This window comes from Protomyctophum bolini (genome assembly GCF_963924005.1).
Source record: "Protomyctophum bolini genome assembly, chromosome: 1".
Lineage (NCBI taxonomy): Eukaryota > Metazoa > Chordata > Actinopteri > Myctophiformes > Myctophidae > Protomyctophum > Protomyctophum bolini.
Window position 1 is genome coordinate 50,872,212 of NC_137862.1, and position 24,237 is coordinate 50,896,448.

The 24,237-nt window shown below is 44.2% G+C and overlaps 1 protein-coding gene across 1 annotated transcript in view; it reads left to right on the forward strand.

Moving 5' to 3' along the window:
* The window catches only part of prmt3 (protein arginine methyltransferase 3), a 108,069-nt gene that overhangs the window by 5,224 nt on the left and 78,608 nt on the right, over positions 1 to 24,237 (forward strand). The window contains exons 6-10 of the mRNA XM_080771357.1: positions 6 to 15; positions 419 to 578; positions 3,238 to 3,303; positions 5,166 to 5,287; positions 10,080 to 10,179. Coding sequence (XP_080627483.1) covers positions 6 to 15; positions 419 to 578; positions 3,238 to 3,303; positions 5,166 to 5,287; positions 10,080 to 10,179 — 458 coding nt within the window. The remainder of the gene's footprint in view (positions 1 to 5; positions 16 to 418; positions 579 to 3,237; positions 3,304 to 5,165; positions 5,288 to 10,079; positions 10,180 to 24,237) is intronic.

Genomic DNA, 24,237 nt, shown 5'->3' on the forward strand with positions numbered 1-24,237 from the left:
TCTAGTGCTGTCTACGTAACGAGCTATAAGTCTGTCTAAAATACTATCTAAGTCTACATAAAGTGCTATATAAGGGGCTAGGCTAGAGCAAGTGCTACGGGCCATGGTGGAGTCTGAAGAGGTGGGTTTTCAGACTACGGCGGAGGATTGAGTGAGGCTACAGTTATGACTGTGATGGAAATTGCATTCCATAGTTTTGGAGCCAGAAGGGAGAAGAGTTTGGGACGTGTGGAGCGTTATCCCGGCGTTTTTAGTGAAGGTACCTCCAGCTTCCCTGCGTTGGCTGATCTGAGTGTGCGGGAGGGTTTGTAGGGTACGATCATACTTGTGAGATATGGGGGAGTTATACCTTTGTTGCTTTGAATGCCAGCATCAGAGTTTTGTATTCTGTGCGGGCAGCGACCGGGAGCCAATGGAGGGAGCGGAGAAGGGGGGAGCTCAACGCAGACACCGGCAGGAGGGGGGCTGCTGCTGGTTCTTCTGGCACCCTGGGCGCCGTGGCCGAGCTCCGAGAGGACGAGGACGAGGCCTACTTCAGCTCCTACGGCCATTACGCCATCCACGAGGAGATGCTGAAGGTTTCTCTCTCTCTCTGTCTCTCTCTCTCACTCCTTTTGTACTTCTTTCATATTATGATATCATGGTCAAAATGTCCCAACGCAGTGTCGAGTCCCCATGGTCCCATTTGGAAGAGGCCCCGGCCGGGCCTCTGAAAGGTGGTCTGAACAGGGACAGGTGGTGGTGATTATGTGTTCTGCACAGGGCCCGCCACACACTCGCATGCTATACTATCACACACACACACACACACACACACACACACACACACACAGGCACACAGGCCATAGTCTCACCGTGAGCCTGTGAACCCCCACCCATGCCCGCATGCATGCAGCCACCGACCGAAGTTGTGTACCGAGTGCAGGGCGGATTCGCCACCATCTGCACTAGCGCACACATCTTGACCGAATGTGCTCCATCATGCATGCAGCATCAATTGAAAGCAATTGCCCCTGCGCATGTATCGATGTTGCGCACAAGCCCCCCCCCCCCCCCCCCCATTACACGGGAAGAGCTATGTGCGTGCAGCACACAACAAGTGCACGGCAGCAGTTTGTACAAAGCAGAATGTATTTATTTTTATATTATTTTCTTATGCTGTTGTTGGGGTGTTGTAGCGTGGACAGTGGGAAGGGTGGTGGGGGGGGGGGGGGGGGGGGAAGGGGTGCTGAGCTCTCTCCTCCTATTATGCTGTACTTACTGCAGTGCTTTTCACATATCCCCCTCTTCTTCTTTTACCCGTACCGATTCGTTTTGCTACGTAGGGCGCTTGGGCTTTGCGTCATGCGCGTATGCACTATGCATGCGTCAGACAGTAAAAGTCCATGACGCTCTGGAGGAGCTATAGGGAAGGGGAAGGGCTGAGGGAGGCTTTGCAGTATAGAACATCGTCAACTCTCTTAATGGGATGCCATAAAGTGCCTCAACCCTTTGACGTACTTTGTGTGAGCGTGTTCTGTGCGGGATATAGTGCGTTGTCTCATGTCTTTTCGTAGCTCCTTTTTTTTTTACGTCCGTCCGACTTTTGCAGCAAACAGTCTGTTTTTTTGCCACGGTCTACTTCCATTTGGTCTAGAAGACCCCGTTCGTCGTTGCTTTCAATGAGTTTAGTTTTCATTTCCCAAGCATTGTGGTGTGTAACTGCCACTGATTGATTTCTTAAGTACATTTATCTGGTCGGGGCTTTCACATGCCGGAAGGGGTACCGGGTTTGGGCGCACACTTTTGATTTGATAGGTGAAATAGTGTTGATTTCGTCGACTAAAAACTAAGACGAAAAATGTTCATCGGCTACCTTTTTTTTTCCACTGACGAAAACTAAATGGAAACTAAATAAAAACTAAGCTATGATGACTAAAACCGAGACTAAATATACTGACAATTTCGTCAACAAATAAAAACTAGACTAAAAGCTCACGTTGTGGGCTTGTAGATCGGCGGCTGATCAAGGGCCCGCCAAAATTAGTTCGACTAAATCAACTGTAGATGTAGTCGACTAAAATCTTATGATATTTAGTCGACTAAAACTAGACTAACACTAAAACATCCCAGGTGACTAAAATGTGACAAACTAAATTAAAACTATTCAAGAGACTATGACTAAAACTAAAATCTAAATTTGCCGACAAAAACAACACTGCAGGTGAATTACTAGGACCAGGTTGGAACTTGGAAGACTGAAAGGGTTCAGCAGAGGTCCATTTGGTAATATTATTATTATCTGTAGAAAAACCAAAACGTTAGACGTCATAAAACCTTCTGAAGAAAGGATTCCACGCCTTAAGAGTCCACATAAGAGAAGACAGTGATGCAATTTCTTTCAGTCAGGCTCCCCAATCAGCGAACCAATTATTTTAACCCATTTTGAACTGAAAAAAAAAACCTAATAGTTTTCTGAAAAACCCATGTTTCTATGTCAGTTGTGCTCAACCTTTTTCATGTCAAGGACCCCCAGAATTATCTCTATTGTGCTATAGATCTCAAAATATGTTGTTCCAGGGAATGTTCGCTCTGAATATATATTCAAAAGATTTGCGCACCACATTTTCACAGCTTTTCAAAAAATAGCAGATCTACGCGTCGTGTCAGATGGCGACGCGTCGCGATCTGACACGACGCGTCGCGATCTGACATGACGGGTCGCGATCTGACACGACGGGTCGCGATCTGACATGACGGGGTCGCGATCTGACACGACGGGTCGCGATCTGACACGACGCGTCGCGATCTGACACGACGCAAATCCAAGTATAAATCAGGCACAACGTCCAAATTGACATCATTCGGAGCTGTCACCTGCTGTCCAATGACTGGACCCTTTGGACCATCACAAATACACACGCTCTGCAACACAGACTAATAGAGCAAACACTGCAGTAGGGCTGCATTGCCCTGCATCCTCTGTGTGCGGTACACAGTAAAACTGGGTCTCGGGTTATGATTTATTTATTATCACATTGTACTTTGAAATAGGACCCCTATGTTCACAGCACCTTCAGGCCCCAAGTGTACTGTGACTAATGTTCCTTATACCTTATATTATAAACTGTAGTTTTAAAGATCTTTGTGTTATTGTTTTTCCATTGCTGCTATACAGTGTCGAGTATATATTTAATCACATACCGTATATACAATCTAGAATTTATAGTAATCATTGGCGATTTTATCTCTTTACAGGACAAGGTGCGAACGGAGACATACCGAGACTTCATGTACCGCAACCCGGAAGTGTTCAAAGACAAGGTGAGTGGTAGGTCCGTCAACGTGTGTTTGTTTGCGCATGTGTGCGTGCGTGGCAGAGTGTTCGCGTATGTGTGCGTGCGTGCGTGCGTGCGATGCGTGCATGGCAGAGTGTCTGCGTATGTGTGTGAGCGTGGTGCACACGTGCACGGGGGGGCATTAACAAGGCACATGCTCTGTGTGTGTGTGTGTGACTGTGAAAGCACTGTGAGTACTTTTATTATGCGTCATGGCGTCTCTCTGACACAGACTGTGTGGTGCTGATAACAACAAGCCTCCACGCTATCCACCACCAGACCCCCATAACCTTCCTCATGCGTCTCCCATAGTTCCATTCCCCCCCCCCCCCCCCCCCCCCGCGCTGTCAATGGGACAGCGGGCCGCAATTCCACAGACCATCCATTATAATGCTGCACAGGCCACTAGTGTCTGCTGCCATCCATGTGAGAGGACCGGTTGGTGGGTGGATGGATGGATGAAGCGGGTAGAATCATGTCTGGGACACAACGAGAATGTACGAGGATGTACTTCGTTCCTGTCAGAGGTCAGGGATGGCGACAAAACAGGAGACGGGCTAATGTTTATTTTGATAACATAACGGGTTAAAGGGGGGGGAGGGGTGGGGGGGGGGTGGGGGGGGTGTGTAAGGCAGGATAAGGCTACTGTATGTGGAGAGAGGGAGATGAACCCATTTTTAGACCTGACACAAGATTCTACATACAAATGCCTTCTAAAATCCTGAAGGTTTTTCTGAAAAAGCCTATGTTTCTGTGTCAGTGGTGCTCAAAGGATTCCATCATGTCAAGGAGCCCCAGAATTATATGTATTTGGCCGCCGTTCCCCATCCGAAAATATGTTGTTCCAACATATTGACCCCCCCCCCCCCGCCCAGAAGCAAAGATTTGAGTTAAAAACGTTCACTCTAAAAGATATGCGCCACATTTTCACAATTTCTTTCACCGAGTGCCGCGCTACGAGCTTGTAAATCTGCTACTTTTGAAAAAAAATGTGGAAAAAGCTTGTAGATCTGCTATTTTTCAATAGCTAAAGCAGCATAACGTAATGCGTTGAAACACCAAAAAGGGTTAAGAAGAGAAGGGGGGGACAGTGTTGGTTTTGTCACAGTCGTTCTGCTTTTGTTTGTGTAGGTGTAACGTGGAGATGACATTGTTGATCTCATTATCTGACTCGGGTCTCCTGCTATGGAATGCACCATGTCGTCCATTCCTACTTCTCTTCCTTCTCTACTCATAGACAGGCTTCTTTTGTTTAAAGTGGGAAATTTGGTATATACCAGTAGTCTTTTTTTTATTGGCCTAAAATATTGTCTATATACGTATACATTCGTGAATCCACTTGCTGACCGGCTGTGAGTATTTACAATTTCTTTTCTAGGGGTTTCTTGTGACCCTATACCATTAGCATCCTATGGCAGGCAAAAATGTCAAACTTTCCTTTTGCTTTAGGTAGCATGTGACAAACTAGGGGGTTTTCATGATTCTGAATCCATTCCAAGCATTAGTTTTGCACAAAGATCACTCCTTGGGCTACAAACGGCCATAGACGTCATGACAAATGTGATGAGATCAGTGGTCAGCACATTTGGGCAAGTGGCTATGGCTGTTTTGAATTTTTGACATGTTAAGAAACCCCTATAAAATAAATGGCACAATCGTGACAGCCGGTCAGCAAGTGGATTCATGAATGTATGTATATAGACAACATTTTAGGCCAATAAAAATAAGACTATATACCAAATTTCTCACTTTAAACGAAATAATCCTGTCGGCTGCCGGACTCTCATAGCTCCTTTTCGCTGTTTAGTCAATGTGACATAAAGATGCCTTCTCCCTCCCCACCTGCAGGTGGTGCTAGACGTGGGCTGTGGGACTGGCATCTTATCCATGTTTGCTGCCAGAGCAGGTGCCAAGAGGGTGATAGGAGTTGACCAATCAGAAATCATCTATCAGGCAATGGACATTGTAAGGTGAGACACACACCGAGAGACAAACAAGATGCTGTTTTTTTTTGTGTGTGTGTGTGTGTAAAGAAAGTGAAAGAAGTGACTTGTTTTGCATGCCATGAAGGCAAAGTATCCAAATCCAAATCACCCGCCTTGTCCCAAAATGTAAACACAAATGAAACTCTGTAGGTCAATGATATCCCAGCGTGCTTCAGAATACTGTCTGCATGTGTGTCGTATTTCATGGAAAATTGATATTTAGATTTCCTTTTTTATTTATTTATTTGGTCGGATATATAGTGAAACCTACGCGATCCATGAGGGGACATTAAGTCAGTATTTGCCTGGAATAAGATGTACAGTTAGACGTCCATGCAATGTAGAAAGATTGAGCAGCTCAATTTAAACAACAAAACGAAAACTTTAAAAAAAGGGATAGTTCAGATTTTTGGAACTTAAGCTGTATAAAATACTTGTCATTAACATAGTGGTTGCAACTGTATTAATTGATTGTCGGAGTCTTGTGGTGTGAGTTCTGCTCTGGTTCTTGTCAATATTAAGTAGTTCCGGTCATTTTGTGGGGGGCACAGGGCGCCACGCAGTGAAAGTAAATTAATCCACAAAACTAACATAATTTGTATTTGTATTGTTAACCTATTTCTAAAATATTAGCGCAACTTTCGTTCAACTTTGACCCCTCAGTTTTTTGGGCGTAGTGATATGGACACAAAAAACATAGTTCTGTGTGATAGAGGGGTAAAAAACTAACAAAAGTTGCACTAATATTTTAGAAATGGGTCAACAATACAAATTACGCTAGTTTTGAATTCCCACCACGGTACTCGGGCAATCAATGAATACAGTTGCAACCACTATATTATTGGCAAGTATGTCATACAGCTTAAGTACAAAAAAATCTGAACTATCCCTTTAACCCATTTTGGGGCGGGAACCCCTTTTGGTGTTTTAACTAAGCATTATGTTATACTTTAGCTATTGGAAAAAATAGCAGATCTACAAGCTCATAGCGCACCACCGAGTGGCGCGCTACGAGCTTGTATAGGTCTGCTATTTTTGTAAAATCGTGAAAATGCGGCACAAACCTTTGAATATATATTCTTTCAGAAGACTTTCAGGCCTAAATGGGTTTTAAACCACAGTGACAGCATTCAGTAGATGCGTGTACGGTACACACGGACTACTACAAACATCAAAGGAATCCCACCCACCTCCCTCAGACAACTGGGCCCATGGATAAGGACTGGCGTGTGTTGTTGACTGTACTGCATAATATTAACGAGCTCTTTCTTGCCTGTAAAAAGTGTCATTGACCGTGTCTGGTACAGTATGTACAGTATCTGGCCTCAGTGGCCGGTGTGAACAACCGTAAAACCCTCTCGTACAGTTCACCGTCCCCGCTCTCTCTCTCTCCGTGTGTGTGTGTGCACTGTGCAGAGGTCTCCGTGTATGTGTGTGTGTGTGTGTGTGCACTGTGCAGAGGTCTCTGTATGTGTGTGTGTGTGTGCACTGTGCAGAGGTCTCCATGACCTCCAGCCACCTTTTATTTGTTTCACCTGGTTGGCTCCAATAGAGCTTGCTGTCAGTCGGTAGTACGGCCGTAATGCACCTAAATTACACCCCGAGTCCTCCACGGCGCCCCCTATGGTAACTAAAGTCATGGGCTTTCACTCAGACAGACAGACAGACAGACAGACAGACAGACCGACAGAGAGAGAGAGCTTCCATTGAGTACGTTCATTCAAACCTCGACCATCAGCGCTATATATATATATACCGTGTATATATATATATATACGCTGATCCAAAACCTCAACTATAACTCTTAACCTAGGCCTTGGGGGGGAGGTATACTATTATCATAATCATTATTTCCTCATCATTCTATCAATGCGAAGACCCTGGGGGTCTGAAGTCGAGAGAACAAGGGCACAGTCACTCATACAAATAGACGGAACCCCCCCCTCGCACGCACGCACGCACGCACACACGCACACACACACACACACACACACACACACACACACACACACACACACACACACACACACACACAGACAAACACGGGTGCCTTTTTTTTTTATGCAGTCCGAGATCTGATGATGTGTGTTTTTTTAAGGCAGAGAGCCAGTTGGACATCTCTCTATACAGTAAAGGCTATTTACCCCCCACCCCCACACAGCCCCGCTCTCTGCATGTACGTATACGGTACTCACCTGAGCGCTTCTGCTTCTGCACCCCTGGCTTCCAAATTCATTTTTTTCTTAAACTCATGGGCCCCGGTTATGACTGTTATAATAATCATTATGTAAGTGAGTCTCGTATATAAGCAAAACAACAGGATTGCCATAGAAGGGACGTTTTAATTTTACAGCCCACTGATTCTCTATTGTGCGTGCGTGCGTGCGTGCGTGCGTGCGTGCGTGCGTGCGTGCGTGCGTGGTTGCCTATTTGTCTTTAGTTTTTCCAGCAGTGCAGATTCATCAATGGAACAGCACTGTGTGGCATTGGATGCTAACTCACACACACACACACGCATGCATGCACGCACACACACACACACACACACACACACACACACACACACACACACACACACACACACACACACGTCCTTGGGGTATATCATCCTGACTGCTTACTTGCCTTGCCATTTTAACTCTTCAAGTTTGTGTGAGTGTGTGCCTGCCTGCCTGAGTGCGTGCACATGTTCCACTCGGGCTACTGGCTGTTTGCATCCGTCACTTCCTTCATGATGTTAATATAAGGAGCTAATTAACCCATTTCGACCTGATACCAGATTCTATACAAATGTCTTGGAAAAACCTCATGTTTCTACATAAGTTGTTCTCAAACTATTTCATGTGAAGGAGCCCCAGAATTATATGTAATTGTCAATTACATTAAAATATTTATGTATTTGACAAAAATTGTCAAATACATTGTCCGCCGACCCCCATCTGGAAATATGTAGTTCCAGGGACCTCCCCAGAAGCAAAGATATGAGTTAAAAACGTTCTCTCTGAAGGAATACATATTCAAAAGTATCTGCGTCACATTCTCACGATTTTTCAAAAATAGCAGACCTACAAGCTCGTAGAGTGCCGCGCTATGAGCTTGTAGATCTGCTATTTTTCAACAGCTAAAGTGTAACGTAATGCTTTAAACGCCAAAAGGGGCTCCCGTTCAGAACGGGTTAAAGCGCCTATGCAGGACCATCCATCTCTCATCTCCACTGCTATCCGACAAAGTTTTAAATGAAACGGCGCGCCACGTATCCCTCCCTCCCTCCCTTCACGGATAAGAGCTGAATAGTTTTTCAAAGTGATGTGTGTAGCAATGGATTTAATTGATTCATTGCCCAATAGTCACTGCTTTGCTTTTGAGCAAAACAGCAAGAAAAAAAAGGTCCGTTTTCCCTGTTGGACTTGTATTATGTATTAGTTTTTAGATTAAAATGTGCGTGTCTAAATGACATCCTTCAAATTGATTACTTGAACGGCAAATTCACACACACACGCACACTCGCACGCACGCGCTCGCTCGCACACACACACACACACACACACACACACACACACACACACACACACACGCGTGACGCATACATGTTCACACTGTCTCTGGAGTCCTCCTGACATTGTCCTCTAAATTACCCCAATAATGAGATTACAGTGTTTCCTGGGTGTGAGAGGCGGGCGGTGGGGGAGAGAGAGGGGGAGAGAGAGAGGGGGGGGCGCCTCAGAATGTTTCTGGGAGGAGGTGATAGCGAGCGAGCAGAGAAGAGAAGGAGAGGCAGTTCAAGATAAGGATCATTGCTACAGAAATGCACCCCTAGGCTGTGAGTAATTGTTCTGTCCCCGGTAACATTAGCTGTCATGATAATGGAATATTCACAGAGATTGATAACCAGAGTGGCCTGGTCAAGAGAGGGAAAGGATCATTTCCAAACAGGGGGCTTGCTTGCTCTCGACGCTCGGCTTTACCTGTCCCGTGAGCCTGACACGACTCCAGAGGGATTCGGTCACAGTTTCCTTTCTCTTTTTCCGCTCTGTGACGTGCGAGACGCGGATTGATTTTTCACGATGCGGTCTGGCCGTTTCATCCTGGGCCTTTTCAAATCCAGTGTTTGGGTTGACACAATACGCTCATTATGAGAAGGCTCCGGTAAAGGAACCTTCACAGTGATTTTGATCAGTCACTGTCTTGTCAAGAGTGTCTCACTGTAGAAGGCAATAGAAACAGGCGGGTTTACAGGTATCATGGTGTTCTCTGTGTGTTCCAGTGACTGAGTGACTGTTGTCTCCACCAGGCCGAAGGCATGGGGAGAGAGTATGTTTTGCACTCCGTCCGTGTGTGACTTGTGTCCGTCTGTCCGTCCTTCCTTCCGTCCGTCCGTTACCAGCTAATCTCCGGCACCGCTGGCCCGATCCATGCCACACTTTGCACACACACTGTTTCGAACAAAATGCCACAAATCACAAACACAGTGTGCGATTTACGTGAAATTATACACTCACATTTCCACTAGGCCGAGGACGACATGCCACATTTTTTTCCTCCAAATCAGCCTCACAGTGGCGCTATAACAGGGCAATTCCTGTTTTTAGCTATAACTGCATCGATCTGTATACAACTTATGTATATGCGCACTCCCCAGAGGCCATGGAAAAACATTCTCCCTGCATCCCTCCACATCTGCCAGTTATATTTTTTTAGTTAATGTTCTTTTTAACAACTGGACATAGTGACTAGTGTGCTCTATTGGGTCTCATCGTGTTTGGTGTTGATTTCACAGAGCCAACCACCTGGAAGACAAGATCACTCTGCTCAAAGGGCGCATCGAAGACCTCACCCTACCCGTGGAGAAGGTGGACATCATCATCTCTGAATGGATGGTCAGTACCTTGGAATCACTGTGGCAACGAATATTCCATATTCGAATGAATATTGTAAAAAAATAAAAGAAGAATCAAATATTTTAAATTAGGATTCGAATTAAGAAAATAACAATAAAATTGCTGTGTGAGTTCTGGCGAGACTCTGTGCCACGTAAACTAAAACATTGTACAAAAATTAGCCTATTAAAACAGTTTTACTGCCAGGAATGGTTTAATCCAGGTTACTGTCGCTGCGATATACGACATACCCGCCTTTTGTTTTATGTGTTTAATCCGCCGTATTGTAATAAATAAAAATAAACTCCGTCTTCGCCGCGGAGATAGAGACTAGATGCTTTCGTTTTGATGACGAAACCAGAAATCGTCACATGCTGTGGGCTGCTAGGGCTTCTGGGAAATTGAGGCCAATGCAAATGAATGGGGTACAACGCCTCATGGAGACGGGTCTTGTGCTGCGTCTTCCGGGTGCACCAAGATGGTGGATTGTACGATCGGATCACAACAAACCGAGGGACCTTTTTTCGCTGGACTTTCGCGGATTAAAAGCCCAAATAATTCAGCGTATGCTCTAAAGGTAATACAACAATCTCGGCAGTGGAGGGGGGTTGATTAAAATGCGGGTTACGCGTTTAAAACAGTCAAACTGTTAAGATGACTATGAATCATTCATTTGATCTCGCAAGACTCAAGAGAGCACATTTCTCAGCCCCAACCGCGGCCCATATACAGGACCGGACCATAAAGATAGAGAAAGTTGTACAGCATATTAGGCTGCAATATTCATATCATATTCATATTAAAATCATATATACATTCGACATTCAAAATCATTTGAAAGTTGTTCGAATACATGTGGTGTTTTTAAAGGTTTGGGGGGTTCAGTGGTTAGGAACCAAATAGATCATCATGGCACATAGAAGTGGTCTTTAATCAAAGGTGCAGCCAACTTCCAGAAAAGTCGATGCTGGTGCAACTTCCTTAGCATCCACTACATCAACACAGGCGGTTACAGCGGTGTATATCTCCTATAAGAGGGTCTATTTTTTTAGAGTGAATCCATTCCACAGAACACGGCAGTCCGATATATTACATGGAAGTGTAATCATTTTGTTATTTAAGAATCTACTGTTGAATTGTCCCAGGGGTGTCATGAACCTTTTCAACAAAACGATAGGATTATGATGGGAACTACGTACGTGCTCCCATCCCATGATATCCGCAATAACATAACCTGCTTTGAAGTGCCCTAAATTGCACTGTGGATATTTTGCATCCGTTTTTGTGTTTGTAACGGTAGGAGAAAACTTTCGCACACCTAGAAATCCAGGCGTATGCACAGGTGCGATTAATGAAAGCAATCAAATCACACCCGCACACTGTGTATTTGCTCGGTACATGAGTATATATTCTTATTTAATTGACGTTTCGGTCCCTCCGGACCTTCCTCAGGCATGTTTTTAAACGGCAAATATTTAAAGTTAATTCATCCATGATTTTGTAACTGAGCATTGTACAAACTGCAACTGGTTCAACTCTCAGACTCGGGACTTTTACTATACAGAATCTGAGTCAGCTGCCAGAAAGAGTGGGCTATGTTTTAAAGCATTTTGGGCGGGGACCCCTTTTGGTGTTTCAAGCATTATGTTATACTTTAGCTATTGGAAAAATAGCAGATCTACAAGCTCGTAGCGCGGCACTCGGTGCCGCGCTATGAGCTTGTAGATCTGCTTGTAGGTCTGCTGTTTTAGAAAAATCGTGAAAATTGTAGTGCAAATCTTTGAATATATATTCTTTCACAACGAACATTTAAACTCATATCTTTGCTTCTGGGCGGGTCACTGGAACAACACATTTTCAGATGGGAGTCCACGGCCAAATACAGATAATTCTGGGGGTCCTTGACATGAAAAAGGTTGAGCACCACTGACACAGAAACATAATTATAGGGTATTTCAGAAAACGGTCATGATTTAGAAGACATTTGTAGGATCGAGCTCAGGTCTAAATGGGTTAAACATGGCCTGAGTGGGTCCGAAGCGTCCTATCTGCTTCTCCTGAATACCTAACCAGGGAAGAGCAGTCTTCCTTGGCCTTGACGTCCATTTATCAGCGAGATTCTCTGCAGCGATACAGCCCCAGACAGGCCAAAGTTGAACGCACCGCTGAAGTCATCCTTAATTCATGAGCAAGTCCGTATCTGTCCCCCCCCCCACTCCGCCACCTAGTCCCCCCCCCACCCCCCTATCCATCCCCCTCTGCACCCCAGGGTCACGGGATGGGGTCACCAACCAGAGCCTTCCCCCAGCCTCTTACTGGGGGAAATTGAAATTGGAGCGGGTGTGATGTGCCGGCAGGAGCGCTGAAGGATAGGGGGCATAATCTTTGATGACACCAGCTCATGGTGCACTAATAAATCTGAGAATCCTCCAGTCACTTCTCATCAGGCCCGCCGACGGCAGAGGTTTTCTCGTGGTTGCCCCGGCCCTTTTAAAGGCTGCCCGCATAGGCTCCATACAAAGGGGGGGGGGGGTGTGGGGGGAGGGGAAAGTGACGGCTGTCACAAACGGTAGACTTTTGGCCCACGGCAGATAACTTTTCACTGGTGTTAAACCTTACTGTCACTGTGATACCGACATAATCCTGGCTGCCATGAATTACCTTTTATTACACGCAGGTTTTTGAAGCATATTCAGTGCTATTGCAGTCGGCAGTATACAATACAGGGGACAATCGGGGGAAGATTAGTTCTGTTCCCAAATGAGCCACCAGGAAGCCTCCGCGATCCTTAAATCTACACAGAACAATGTTCTTACTCTTAGAAGGTGTATCTACGGGGACGTCTTTCAGTATCTTTCTCCTACACAGTATGTCACTAATATTGATCGTATTATTATTATTATTAGTATGTGCTATTTGTACGTATTTAGCCATTAATTATCCCTGCCAGGTTGGAATGTCCCGGGGGCAGGGATTATGTTTTGACTTCTGTGAGACTTGGAGTCCGTCTATCCGTCTGCCTGCCTGCCTGCCTGCCACCAGTTAATCTCGGGCACTGCTAGACCGATCAGCATGAAACTATAGTCACACACACACACACACACACACACTCCCAGTATAGGCCAACGATTCAAATTCGCTGCACGGTGGCGCAAATAACGGGTGGCGTCACAATTTGGCCTATAGCGTTTGAACCGTAGGTCGTTCGCTGGGAACAAACAACGCGACAACAGTTGCACCTCTCGGTGATAAAAATGATTTCTCCACACAGCCCTGGGTAGAGAGGCGACTTGGCCTTGCAGGGAGCTGCGCTCCGAGAGGCACACTTTCCCAAGTTATGCATAAATGTGTCCACTTTTTATGCAAATTGCAAAAAAAGAAGGTTCCGAAACCCGCCCTACCAGTGACATTTCATGCATTAACGACGTCAATGCAGGCCGGCTAGTTTGCATGAATGCATGAAGTGCGCTGCGTGTTGTGCAGCGTTGAAAACTAAGCTATGGTGACTAGAACTAAGACTAAATATGTACTGACCAATTCGTCAACAAATAAAAACTAGACTAAAATGTTAGGAAGGGACTAGTGGACAAGAGATCCAGTATAAGTCATTTTACACTTGGTTGCATCCTGAAAATAGCAGTTCTACAAGCTGCGACGCGTTGTGAGCTTGTATACCGGCTATTTTGTGTGTATAAACTGTCATTACGACGACATCAAGGCCCGCCAAAATACAATTTAGTTGACTAAATCACCTGTAGATTTAGTCGACTAAAATCCTATGACATTTAGTCGACTAAAACTAGACTAACACTAAAACATTCCGGGTGACTAAAATGTGACTAAGACTAAATTAAAGCGATTCAAGAGACTACGAGTCTACGACTAAAACTAAAATTAAAATGTGCTGCCAAAAACAACACTGCGTGTTGTTTAATGGATGTATAGATTCGAGTGAGAATTCTACATCATAAGACGACTTCTCGCTTCTCTTAGAACAGTATTTACTACGAGAATTTTACATGGACATACAGAGTTTCATCAACAAATGAGAGCTACCTACGCAAACATATAGGACTGATAAAAATTAATCCAACCTTGAATAATTGTCAACTTTTGAGGAAAAAAATATCCGATTAGTAGGCGTGGCTACCACACAATGCTTTATTATTAATAATAATAATAATAACTAGAAAGGCAGTTCCTGTAGAAACTGCGTGGGCTCGCATAAATTGCAATGTATAAAGTTTTTGCCGTGTCAAGTTTGAAACTCGGGGACCGGAGTAATAGTGTTCCCATTGGTGGTCTAAATCCATAATCAAAATTTCGGGACTGTAGCATATTGTAAACAAAAGTAGAAAATGTATTAAAGCTGAAGTAAAAGTTTAAAAAACTATGAACATTTGGAAAAACTATAGTTTAAGCATAAATAACTGCATAAAGCGGAATAAAGTATGTGGAAGTTGTAGAAGTGATCAATATTTCGGGACTGTAGCATATTGTAAACAAAAGTAGAAAATGTATTAAAGCTGAAGTAAAAGTAAAAAAAAAGTATGAACATTTGGAAAAACTAGTTTAAGCATAAATAACTGCATAAAGCGGAATAAAGTATGTGGAAGCTGTAGAAGTGTTTTTAAAAGTTTTTCTTTAAATGTAAAAAAAATAATCTTTATTAAAAAAAATCAAGTTTTTTCTTTTTAAGTAAAAAAAAAATATATTATATATATAAAAAAAAAAAAGGTTAAAGTTTTTTTTTTTTAAGTTTGCATTTTTTTCAAAGAATTTCATTTTTTTCAAAAAATTTCATTTTTTTCAAAAAATTTCATTTTTTTCAAAAAAATTCATTTTTTTCAAAAAATTTAATTTTTTTCAAAAAATTTCATATTTTTTCAAAAAAATACTTTTTTTTCAAAAAAATACTTCTTTTTCAAAAAAATACTTTTATTTTTACGCGTGATAATATCCTCGTAAGAATTATACAATGGAGGTCAATGAGCAGATTTACTGTTTTTGTGTCACTTAAAAGGCCGTAGTTCACATTCTGTATGTCTCTGTGCTTTGGTGGTCACATTGTGTGAAAGAGGACATGTGTGGCTACAAAATGACCAAAGAACATGCGTGTAAAATGAATACTTTGGCCGGGACGACAATTTGTTTGGTAAATTTTCAAGGAAAGAATTTCAGTTTCCACACTCTAGTCAAAGAAGCGCCGCACTCTAAGTTGGCACTAATTACGCGAAACGGCCTGTGATTGAACTGCGATTTCTGAAGAACCGTTCAACGTATTCGAATACGGTTTGAACCGTCCAGAGTCCAGAGTCGTGTGAGCGTTCTAAAGTTTAAACCACGTTTCTACGACAAAGTATGCCAGAGTAATGAGGCTGCAAAAGTGAGGTTGATTTAGAGATAAATCCCATTCATTGTCTATGGGAGGCAAAAACTATAAATAAAGTTAAATATTTTAAAAAGTATAAACTTTTTCAAAACAACTTTTTCACCAATGAAAGTTCAAAGATAGATGAACATTATAAAGTTTGAATGAAGTTTCAAAGTGAAAGTATGACGGAGTAATAAGAGCTCAAAAAAGTTAACTGTGAAAAATGGGACCTTTCTTCCATCGACTCTCATTATAAAGGATGTTAAAAAAAGTTTAAAAGTTAAAAAGTATAAAAAGTATAAAACTTTGTAAAAATAAAAATACAAGCACCCATCACTGCAAAGAGCTGAACAGTTTGAAGTTTGAACTAAATTTCTCGCATAAAGTATGTGGAAGTAGTAGGGTGCCAAAAAAAGCGGCAGAATAAAGAAGCGGAATAAATATAGGCTGGCAATAACTAGTGTGTGCTCGCTGTAGCGAGCCCACAATAAACATAGGCTGGCAATAACTAGTGTGTGCTCGCTGTAGCGAGCCCACAATAATAATGGATTTTATTTATAATGCACTTTACATTCCTCGGGAATCTCAAAGTGCTACAGTAGGCATTAGGCAAAAAATATGAAACAATAGGTAAAATACAGATTAAAAGCACACAGTTTAGCATAAAAATAACTGTTATTGGTCGGGGAGTAAAATCAGTGGGTTTTTGGGGGAAGGCCTGATTATATTTCCCTCGATTGACCGTGGCGCTCTCAGCTGTGTGGGGAGAGCATTCCACAGTTCAGGGGCAGCTGTGCAGAAGGCCGTACATGTCTGTCACCCATGGTGCGCAGGTTGGCCTGTGACGGGGTTGAGGCAGTGTGTGTTTGATGAGCGGAGCGTGCGGGTCGAGGGTTTCAGGGAGACTAGTTCTTTGAGGTTAGAGGGGGGGGCGTTATCGTGGACGCATTGGTGGCTGAGCAGGGATATTTTGTATTGTGTCCGGAACGCGACGGGGAGCCAGTGAAGTGAGCGGAGGATGCAGGTGTGATGTGTTCTCGTTTGCGCGCACTCTCATCAGGGTCCTAGCAGCGCTGTTTTGGATTGTATTGGAGCCTTTGAAGGCTCTTGCTAAGGATCCTGATGAGAAGTAGAGATAGAGATAGAGATATACTTTATTAGTCTCCCGAGGAAGACATTTGTCTTAGACAAAGGGCCCGCATGCAAGCGTATAGCCCTAGTCAATGTCGCCACAGTGCAGCGCCAAATACATCTTCCTGGCATCATAGAAATCAATTCAACCAAACGAGACATTGCGTGTTGATGACGGAGCGGTACTGTGTCCAGTTGTGACATTACATGCATTATACATTAGACAGTTTTAACCCATTTTTTTTAAAACCCAATTTTTTTCTGAAAAACCCATGTTTCTATGTCAGTGGTGCTCAAACTATTTAATTTCAACGACCCCAAATATCATATGTACCGTAATTTCCGGACTATAAGCCGCACCTTTTTACCCATGATTTGAACCCTGCGGCTTATACAACGGTGCGGCTTATCTATGGATTTTTACAGCTAACGCAGAGCCATCTAAGGCTCTGAGCTAACGAAACGGCCACTAGGGGGCCACCTGCGGCTTATAGTCCGGTGCGGCTTGTATACGTACATATTTGGGATTTTCCCATAATTTGGCTGGTGCGGCTTATATTCAGGTGCGCCTTATAGTCCGGAAATTACGGTAATTGGCTGCCGACCCCTATCTGAACATATGTTGTTCCATGAGGGACCTTCCAGAAGCAAAGATTTTAGTTAAAAATCACACACGTGTGAACTGAGTGGTGCAATTCCCCCCCCCCCCCCCCCCCCCCTCTCTCTCTCCCCCCCCCCCCCCCCCCTCTCTCTCTCTCTCTCTCTCTCTCTCTCATTACACAGCACTACCCCTCCCTCTGTTTCTGCCGCCCCCTACTGGTATAAATCAGTAACATACTCAGGCTCATGTGCACAGGTACACACACAGGTAGGTACATGGACATTGCTGATTGTAGGAGTGGTTGCACCACTCAAAAACGTTCGCTCTGAAAGAATATATATTCAAAGATTTGCGCCACATTTTCACGATTTTCACACCAAATTCAACTGTAATTTCTGAGCTCAGTTGACAGCCAGCGGTGGCCGAACGGTTTGCGGAGCGGTCTTGATATCGGAAGGTCGCTATAGTTCGTATCCCCGGACCGGCACGTTAAAATGACCACCGCTGACGTGCCCTTGGACAAGGCATTGAACCCCTACCATGAAATGTTCTATGAGCAGGGCCTCATGGCTGTAAACAAGTTCTTGAGCTTAGTCCAGTTACCCTGCAGGGTAAACATAGTACCTTTCCTTTTGCCCTGCCCAACGACGCTAACCCACCCGAAGCAACAGATCCCATCAATGGAGTTAGTTCTGTTTCAGTGTCAAAGACATTGTAACTCTTACAGAGAGACAACAGTCGCACGAGGCTATAATGGATGGAGGCTGATAATGGCTGCCAATGCGTACCAGTAGCAGTGAGTGGGGGGTGGTGGAGGTGGTGGTGGGGGGGGGTGGGCGATGGGCGGCGATATTTGAAAAAACTGCCATGAGCAGCGTTGCCTGTCATTTCATAACTCACCAGATTGATCCGTCCTCTACCTTAACGCGCCACAAGCACACAAACAAGCCCAGTGCAGATAAGAGACTGGAGGAGTTCTGGGGAGAGGAGGAGGAGGAGGAGGAGAACGCCATTACTGAGGGCCGGCTAAATAAAGCTTGTCACTCCAAAGATCCATCACGGCTGATGGGCCTGCCGGGGCCTCTGATGGTCGTTCGATGGGACGACTGACACGTGTGGAACACTTTGTCAGAGGAAAGTTAGTTAGCCACAACGACACTTTGTGGTCTGTCTGTGAGCCCACGGCACGTGCACACACCCCCACGTGCGCACACACCCGTGCACGTGTGCACACCCCCCCCACGTGTGCACACACCCCCCCACGCGTGCACACACACCCCCACGCGTGCACACACCCCACTCCAGTGGTGGAATGTAACCAAGTACATTTTCAGTACTTTTTGGTGTTAGCATTATGTTATGCTTTAGCTATTGAAAAATAGCAGATCTACAAGCTTGTAGGTCTGCTATTTTTGAAAAAAAACGAAGAACCACTGAAATAGAAACATAGCTTTTTCAGAAAACTGTCAGGATGTAGAAGACATTTTTAGAATCTGATCTCAGGTCAGTAAGTACTGTACTTACTGTAAGTACAATTTTGAGGTATTTGTACTTTACTTGAATGTTACCCACTAGAATACTTTGAAAATCGCCAATCTACAAGCTCACAGTGCATGGCCATTGTGAGCTTGTAGATCTGCTATTTTCAAGAGATTTCCGAGTGGTGCAACCACTCCTATAGACGGCTATGTGTGTCCCTGGGTCTGTCCCTGCGTCTGTCCCTGGGTCCCTGGGTCTGTCCCTGGGTCCCTGGGTCTGTCCCTGAGTCCCTGGGTCTGTTCCTGTGTCCCTGGGTCTGTCCCTGGGTCTGTCCCTGGGTCCCTGGGTCTGTCCCTGGGTCTGTCCCTGAGTCTGTCCCTGAGTCCCTGGGTCTGTCCCTGAGTCCCTGGGTCTGTCCCTGCGTCCCTGGATCCCTGGGTCTGTCCCTGTGTCCCTGGCTGTGTCCGAGCACGAAAATAGCGCTATAGCGTTTGTTCACCAAGTGTCACTGTTGCACAGCCTAACACACAGACACACACAGGCCAGGGAGGAGGGCTTGTACAGTACAGTACAGTACAGTACAGTACAGTACAGTACAGTACAGTACAGTACAGTACAGTACAGTACAGTACAGTACAGCACCACTCACTTCAGACGGGTCTGATTTTTAATTATACATTTAAAAACATGTGAAATGGGGACATTCTGCACAATGACTATATTCTACTTTTGGAACTTTTAAGTACATTTTGATGCCAATACCTTTGTACTTTCAACGGAAGTACATTTAAAATTCCGGACCCGTAATTGTAACTTGTAGTATTGATACTCACTGATTGATACTTTTTCCACCACTCCCAGGCAGAACATTTTTCAGCTTTTTGTACTCTTGACATCCGTTTTGGTAATGCACGGGAGGCCCCACGACAGGCCTTTGTGAACTGCAGTGACATTGTATTATAGTGCTGGATCATAACAGGTTGTCTCAAGACGCATACTGTACATTACGTGTTGAGCAGAGACCCACTGTTGGCCAGCCCACCCTGAGCCAAAAAAGGAAATGTCGTGAAAGTGGCAAGGAAAAAAGTCCCCAGGCTCTAGGGTGGGCGGCTATCTGCCTCGACCGTGTCTTGGGGAATGAATAAGAGAGTTAAAGGAGGACAGATCATCTTTCTTTTCAAAATCTTTAAATTTATGTTTTTTTTAACAAAAGACCAAAGGCAAGTATGAATGTCATCAAGTCACAGGTTCTTAGAATTAAAAATAAAAATAAAACATCAGATTTTACACAAGAGTAGAGCCTTCAGTGGTCAAGTGTAGTCAGTTACATAAGGAATAGGTCAGACCGCTCCTAAGTACCAGTGACTCAGAGGTAAACAAACATATCAATCTCAAAGATCATAGGGCAGACACAATAAAAATACTGTTGCGCAAAACGTGCCCCATTTTCAAACCAACTTCAACAACACTAGTAACAACTATAACTACAGCAACAATAATAGCAGGTATAACAATATTGTTGTTTACAGCGCCACACAGTCGTGTTCCACTGTCCATTATCTGTGGATTGGGGTTCACAAAGTATCCGATACGTGGAAGTTATGATAATAGTTTGCAGCGGTGAAACAGAACAAACAGAACAAAACAAAGCCAGGGCTTTGTTTTGTTCTGTGCTTGCATCTATGACAGTTTGCCTTATTGAGGTGAATAAAGGTTGACCATGATTTATTTTTCGGTTGTGGGCCCATTACATTCAGTCACTTGGTTAACCCATTTAGGCCTGACGTCGAAATAAAATAAAAAGTCCTCTGAAAGAATATATATTCAAGGATTTGTGCCGCATTTTCACTGATTTTTCAAAAATAGCAGACCTACAAGCTCGTAGCGCGCCAGTCTCGGTGGCTGTTTTTCAATAGCTAAAGTATAACATAATGTTTAGATAAAACACCAAAAGGGGTTCCCGCCCACACACACACACACACACACACACACACACACACACACACAGACACAGTGTCACAATTCAATTCAAGTGTCAAAGTGTCAAGTGTCAAATCACAGTCTTGTCTCAAGACACTTTACATATAAAGCAGAAAACCAACAAAGATCCACCCAGAGCAAGCAATACACACACACACGTTTGTGCACTGTGGTAGAGGTGAAATTAATGGCAGCTCTTTATTCCTCTTTCTCACCTCATTATCAGCACTACTAAGAGTTTCACCTGCCCAAGAACGGTTCTGCTAGTAATCAGTCATTCTGTCCACTGTCACGTGCACGCACACACACGCATCCGTGCACGCCAGCTCACTCATGTCCGGCAAATAGATGGACAGGCACTCGCACAAACCAGCTTACACACATGGACAGATCCTCTGCTGGAAGGACATACACACACACACACACACACGCACAAAGATGGACAAGTGCTTTCAGATTCAGAAGGAGATACACACAGATGGATGGATGGACTCTCAGTCCAAGTACAATTACACACACACGCACATGCACGCGCGCACACACACACACACACACACACACACATGCACACATTTGCGTGCACAGTGGTGTCTTCACAGGTGTGTCTGAGTTGTAATGAGGATTTATTGGCTGTGTTTATTTCCAAGGTCTTGCATACTATAGAAGAGATTTTTGGGGCCAGCTGCCTCGCTACTAAACTTCTGACTTTTGATTACAAAGCAGGTGAGACGCATCACTCCTGCGGTGCTAGGCCTGTGATGACCATTTACACCATTTACAGAATACATTTTATCAATATCCATCCATCTATCCATCTTCAACCGCTTATCCGTAGTCGGGTCGCGGGGGCAACAGCTCCATCAGAGAGCTCCAGACCTCCCTCTCCAGAGCAACATTAGTGACTTCCTCCTCCTGGGGGATCCCGAGACGTTCCGAGGCCCAGTGAGTCGATGTGTTTCCTCCAACTGCGCCTTGGTCTGCCCCCCGGGGGTCTCCTCCCAGTGGGACGTGGTCCTTGGTCTGCCCCCCCGGGGGTCTCCTCCCAGTGGGACGTGGTCCGTGGTCTGCCCCGGGGTCTCCTCCCAGTGGGACGTGGTCCTTGGTCTGCCCCCTGGGGGTCTCCTCCCAGTGGGACGTGGTCCTTGGTCTGCTCCCAGGGTCTCCTCCCAGTGGGACGTGGTCCGTGGTCTGCCCCGGGGTCTCCTCCCAGTGGGACGTGCCTCGAGGACCTCCCTAGGGAGACGCCCGAGAGGCATCCTAACCAGATGCACGAACCACCTAAGCTGGCTCAAAAACATAATTTTTTTCACTTAAAACGGTAAATCTTAGGTTGGCAAAGAGCACCATCTAGTGTAAAAACTAACTAGACTTCGGTGTGGGCTTATGAAAAACAAATCATCCAAAGTCACTGGGAGTGAATGAATGAATAAGTTAAGTTAATAAGTATTCTCTTGAACCTGCAAGTGTCAGTGTTCAGGTCTAAAGGTCTAATCTGTCCAGATAACTCCTCTATCTATGATATCAAATGTCCCTATAAGAACAATCTCAACTACTCCCTGTCAAATGCAAATGTGATGCGAGATTACATCAGCAATCCCTTGAGAATAATTATGAATCATGACTTGATTTGTTCCTCCACTCGCAAACTGCTTGTCATTCGGGGAGGCACGGTTGGCTTCTACTATATCTTTATCTAACTCATGATGACGGCCCGGGGCAGCGCTTTACTTGTTTTAAACTTAACCCATTTAGGCATGACGTCGACATTTAAAAAATGAAAAACAATCCTGACAGTTTATTTCTGAAAAACCTTTATGTTTCTGTATCAGTGGTGCTCAATATTTCATTTCAAGAACCCCAAAAATTATATGTAATATGCCTCCGCCCCCCCCATCTGAAAATCTGTTCTTCCAGGGACCCCACAGAAGCAAAGATATGAGTTAAAATGTTCACTCTGTATGTCTGTAATAATATATATATTCAAAGATTTGAGGCACATTTTCACAATTTTTCAAGAATAGCAGACCTGCAAGCTTGTAGATCTGCTATTTTTCAATAGTTAAAACACCAAAAGGGGTTCCCGCCCAAAATGGGTTAAACGGTACATTAAAATATGTATCAGCCTCTGCCTGTCTCGGTCTGCCTTGCACTGCACAGGGAGACACAAACGGGCAACAGCTGCGCTCTGTAGATTCTATCGAGGTTATGGAACTGTAAACTGAGACTGTGATTTGCTGAGGCTCAACAGTCAAAATAAAATGAGTAATTATGGGCACCGTGTATGAAAGGAGTAGTTCACGAAATAAATTACTTTATATCTATATATCAATTACACAGCCATGAAGCCTTGAATTCATGCAGATTATTATATTTTTGGTCGCATTCATAAGCCGATAATTCAGTAGGAAGTACCGGCAACTCAGTAGGAGACTCCACCGGTCATCAAATTATTGACTTAAGAATGCGAAGAAAACCCCCCCCCCAAACTCTCCTTGAATTCAAGGCTTCATGGGGTGTGTAATTGGTATGAAAAAAGTCTTTTTTCTTGGATGAACTACTTCTCTAAACATGGGAATAGGTAAAAAAGAGCAAAGACCTCTGATAATCATAAAGATTTGTCTTCGGAAATTTGCCAAATTAGGACATGTCCAGACCCGCTGAAGCTAGGTGGCTGGCTCTGATTTACAGCGAGGGCAAATGGGGTCAATATGCGGAAATTATCTTCCCTAATTTGGCTATAGATCAGTGCAGAAAAAAGATTATAAAAAGGTCAATAAGTAGCTGTAAAGTACAAATGCCTCATCATTCAAAGATGGAGAAAAGAGCACATTTTGTAAATTGGACCAGAGAGACCTTTTTTTTTTAGGGCAGAAGGCTGAATTCATTTCGAATCTTGAGAGTTTGCTTCACTATTATCGCATTATCGCCACATTTACTTCAGGTCAGTGGAATAGAGCAGCATAGTAGAGATGGCAGGGAAACGGGACTGTGTCTACATCTGAACTCAAACAGGTGGGACTGCACCCAGGATCAATCTGCAAACAATACATAACATAAGCCGCCTAAATGTGAAGCCCAATGACGATAGAAGCACTCTGGAAGCGCTCTTCCAGAGTTACGAAATGCAGTGAGATAACGCCAAAAAAAGGAGATCTCCATTATACTGTATGGAGCTGACCTGTTCTGACATTCCATAATGTTGATCTGACCTCATTAAACCCTGCACACTCAAGACATGCTCCTTATATGGCCAGTACAGAATTCATTCCATGTTGATCTGATCCCCCCCCCCATGCCAAAGCGCCAGCGCTCACCAAGCAGTCTGCCGTCAACGAGGCTTCTTACTGCTTATATTTTATACTACTTTATGTTTTACATAACAAACATGGGCCAGTTCATTTCTACTCTGCTGTATTTAGACATGAACCCTTTTATTGAATTATAGTATAATTATAGCTGACCAAAAAGTCAATATAATCCCACTTTTTGATTG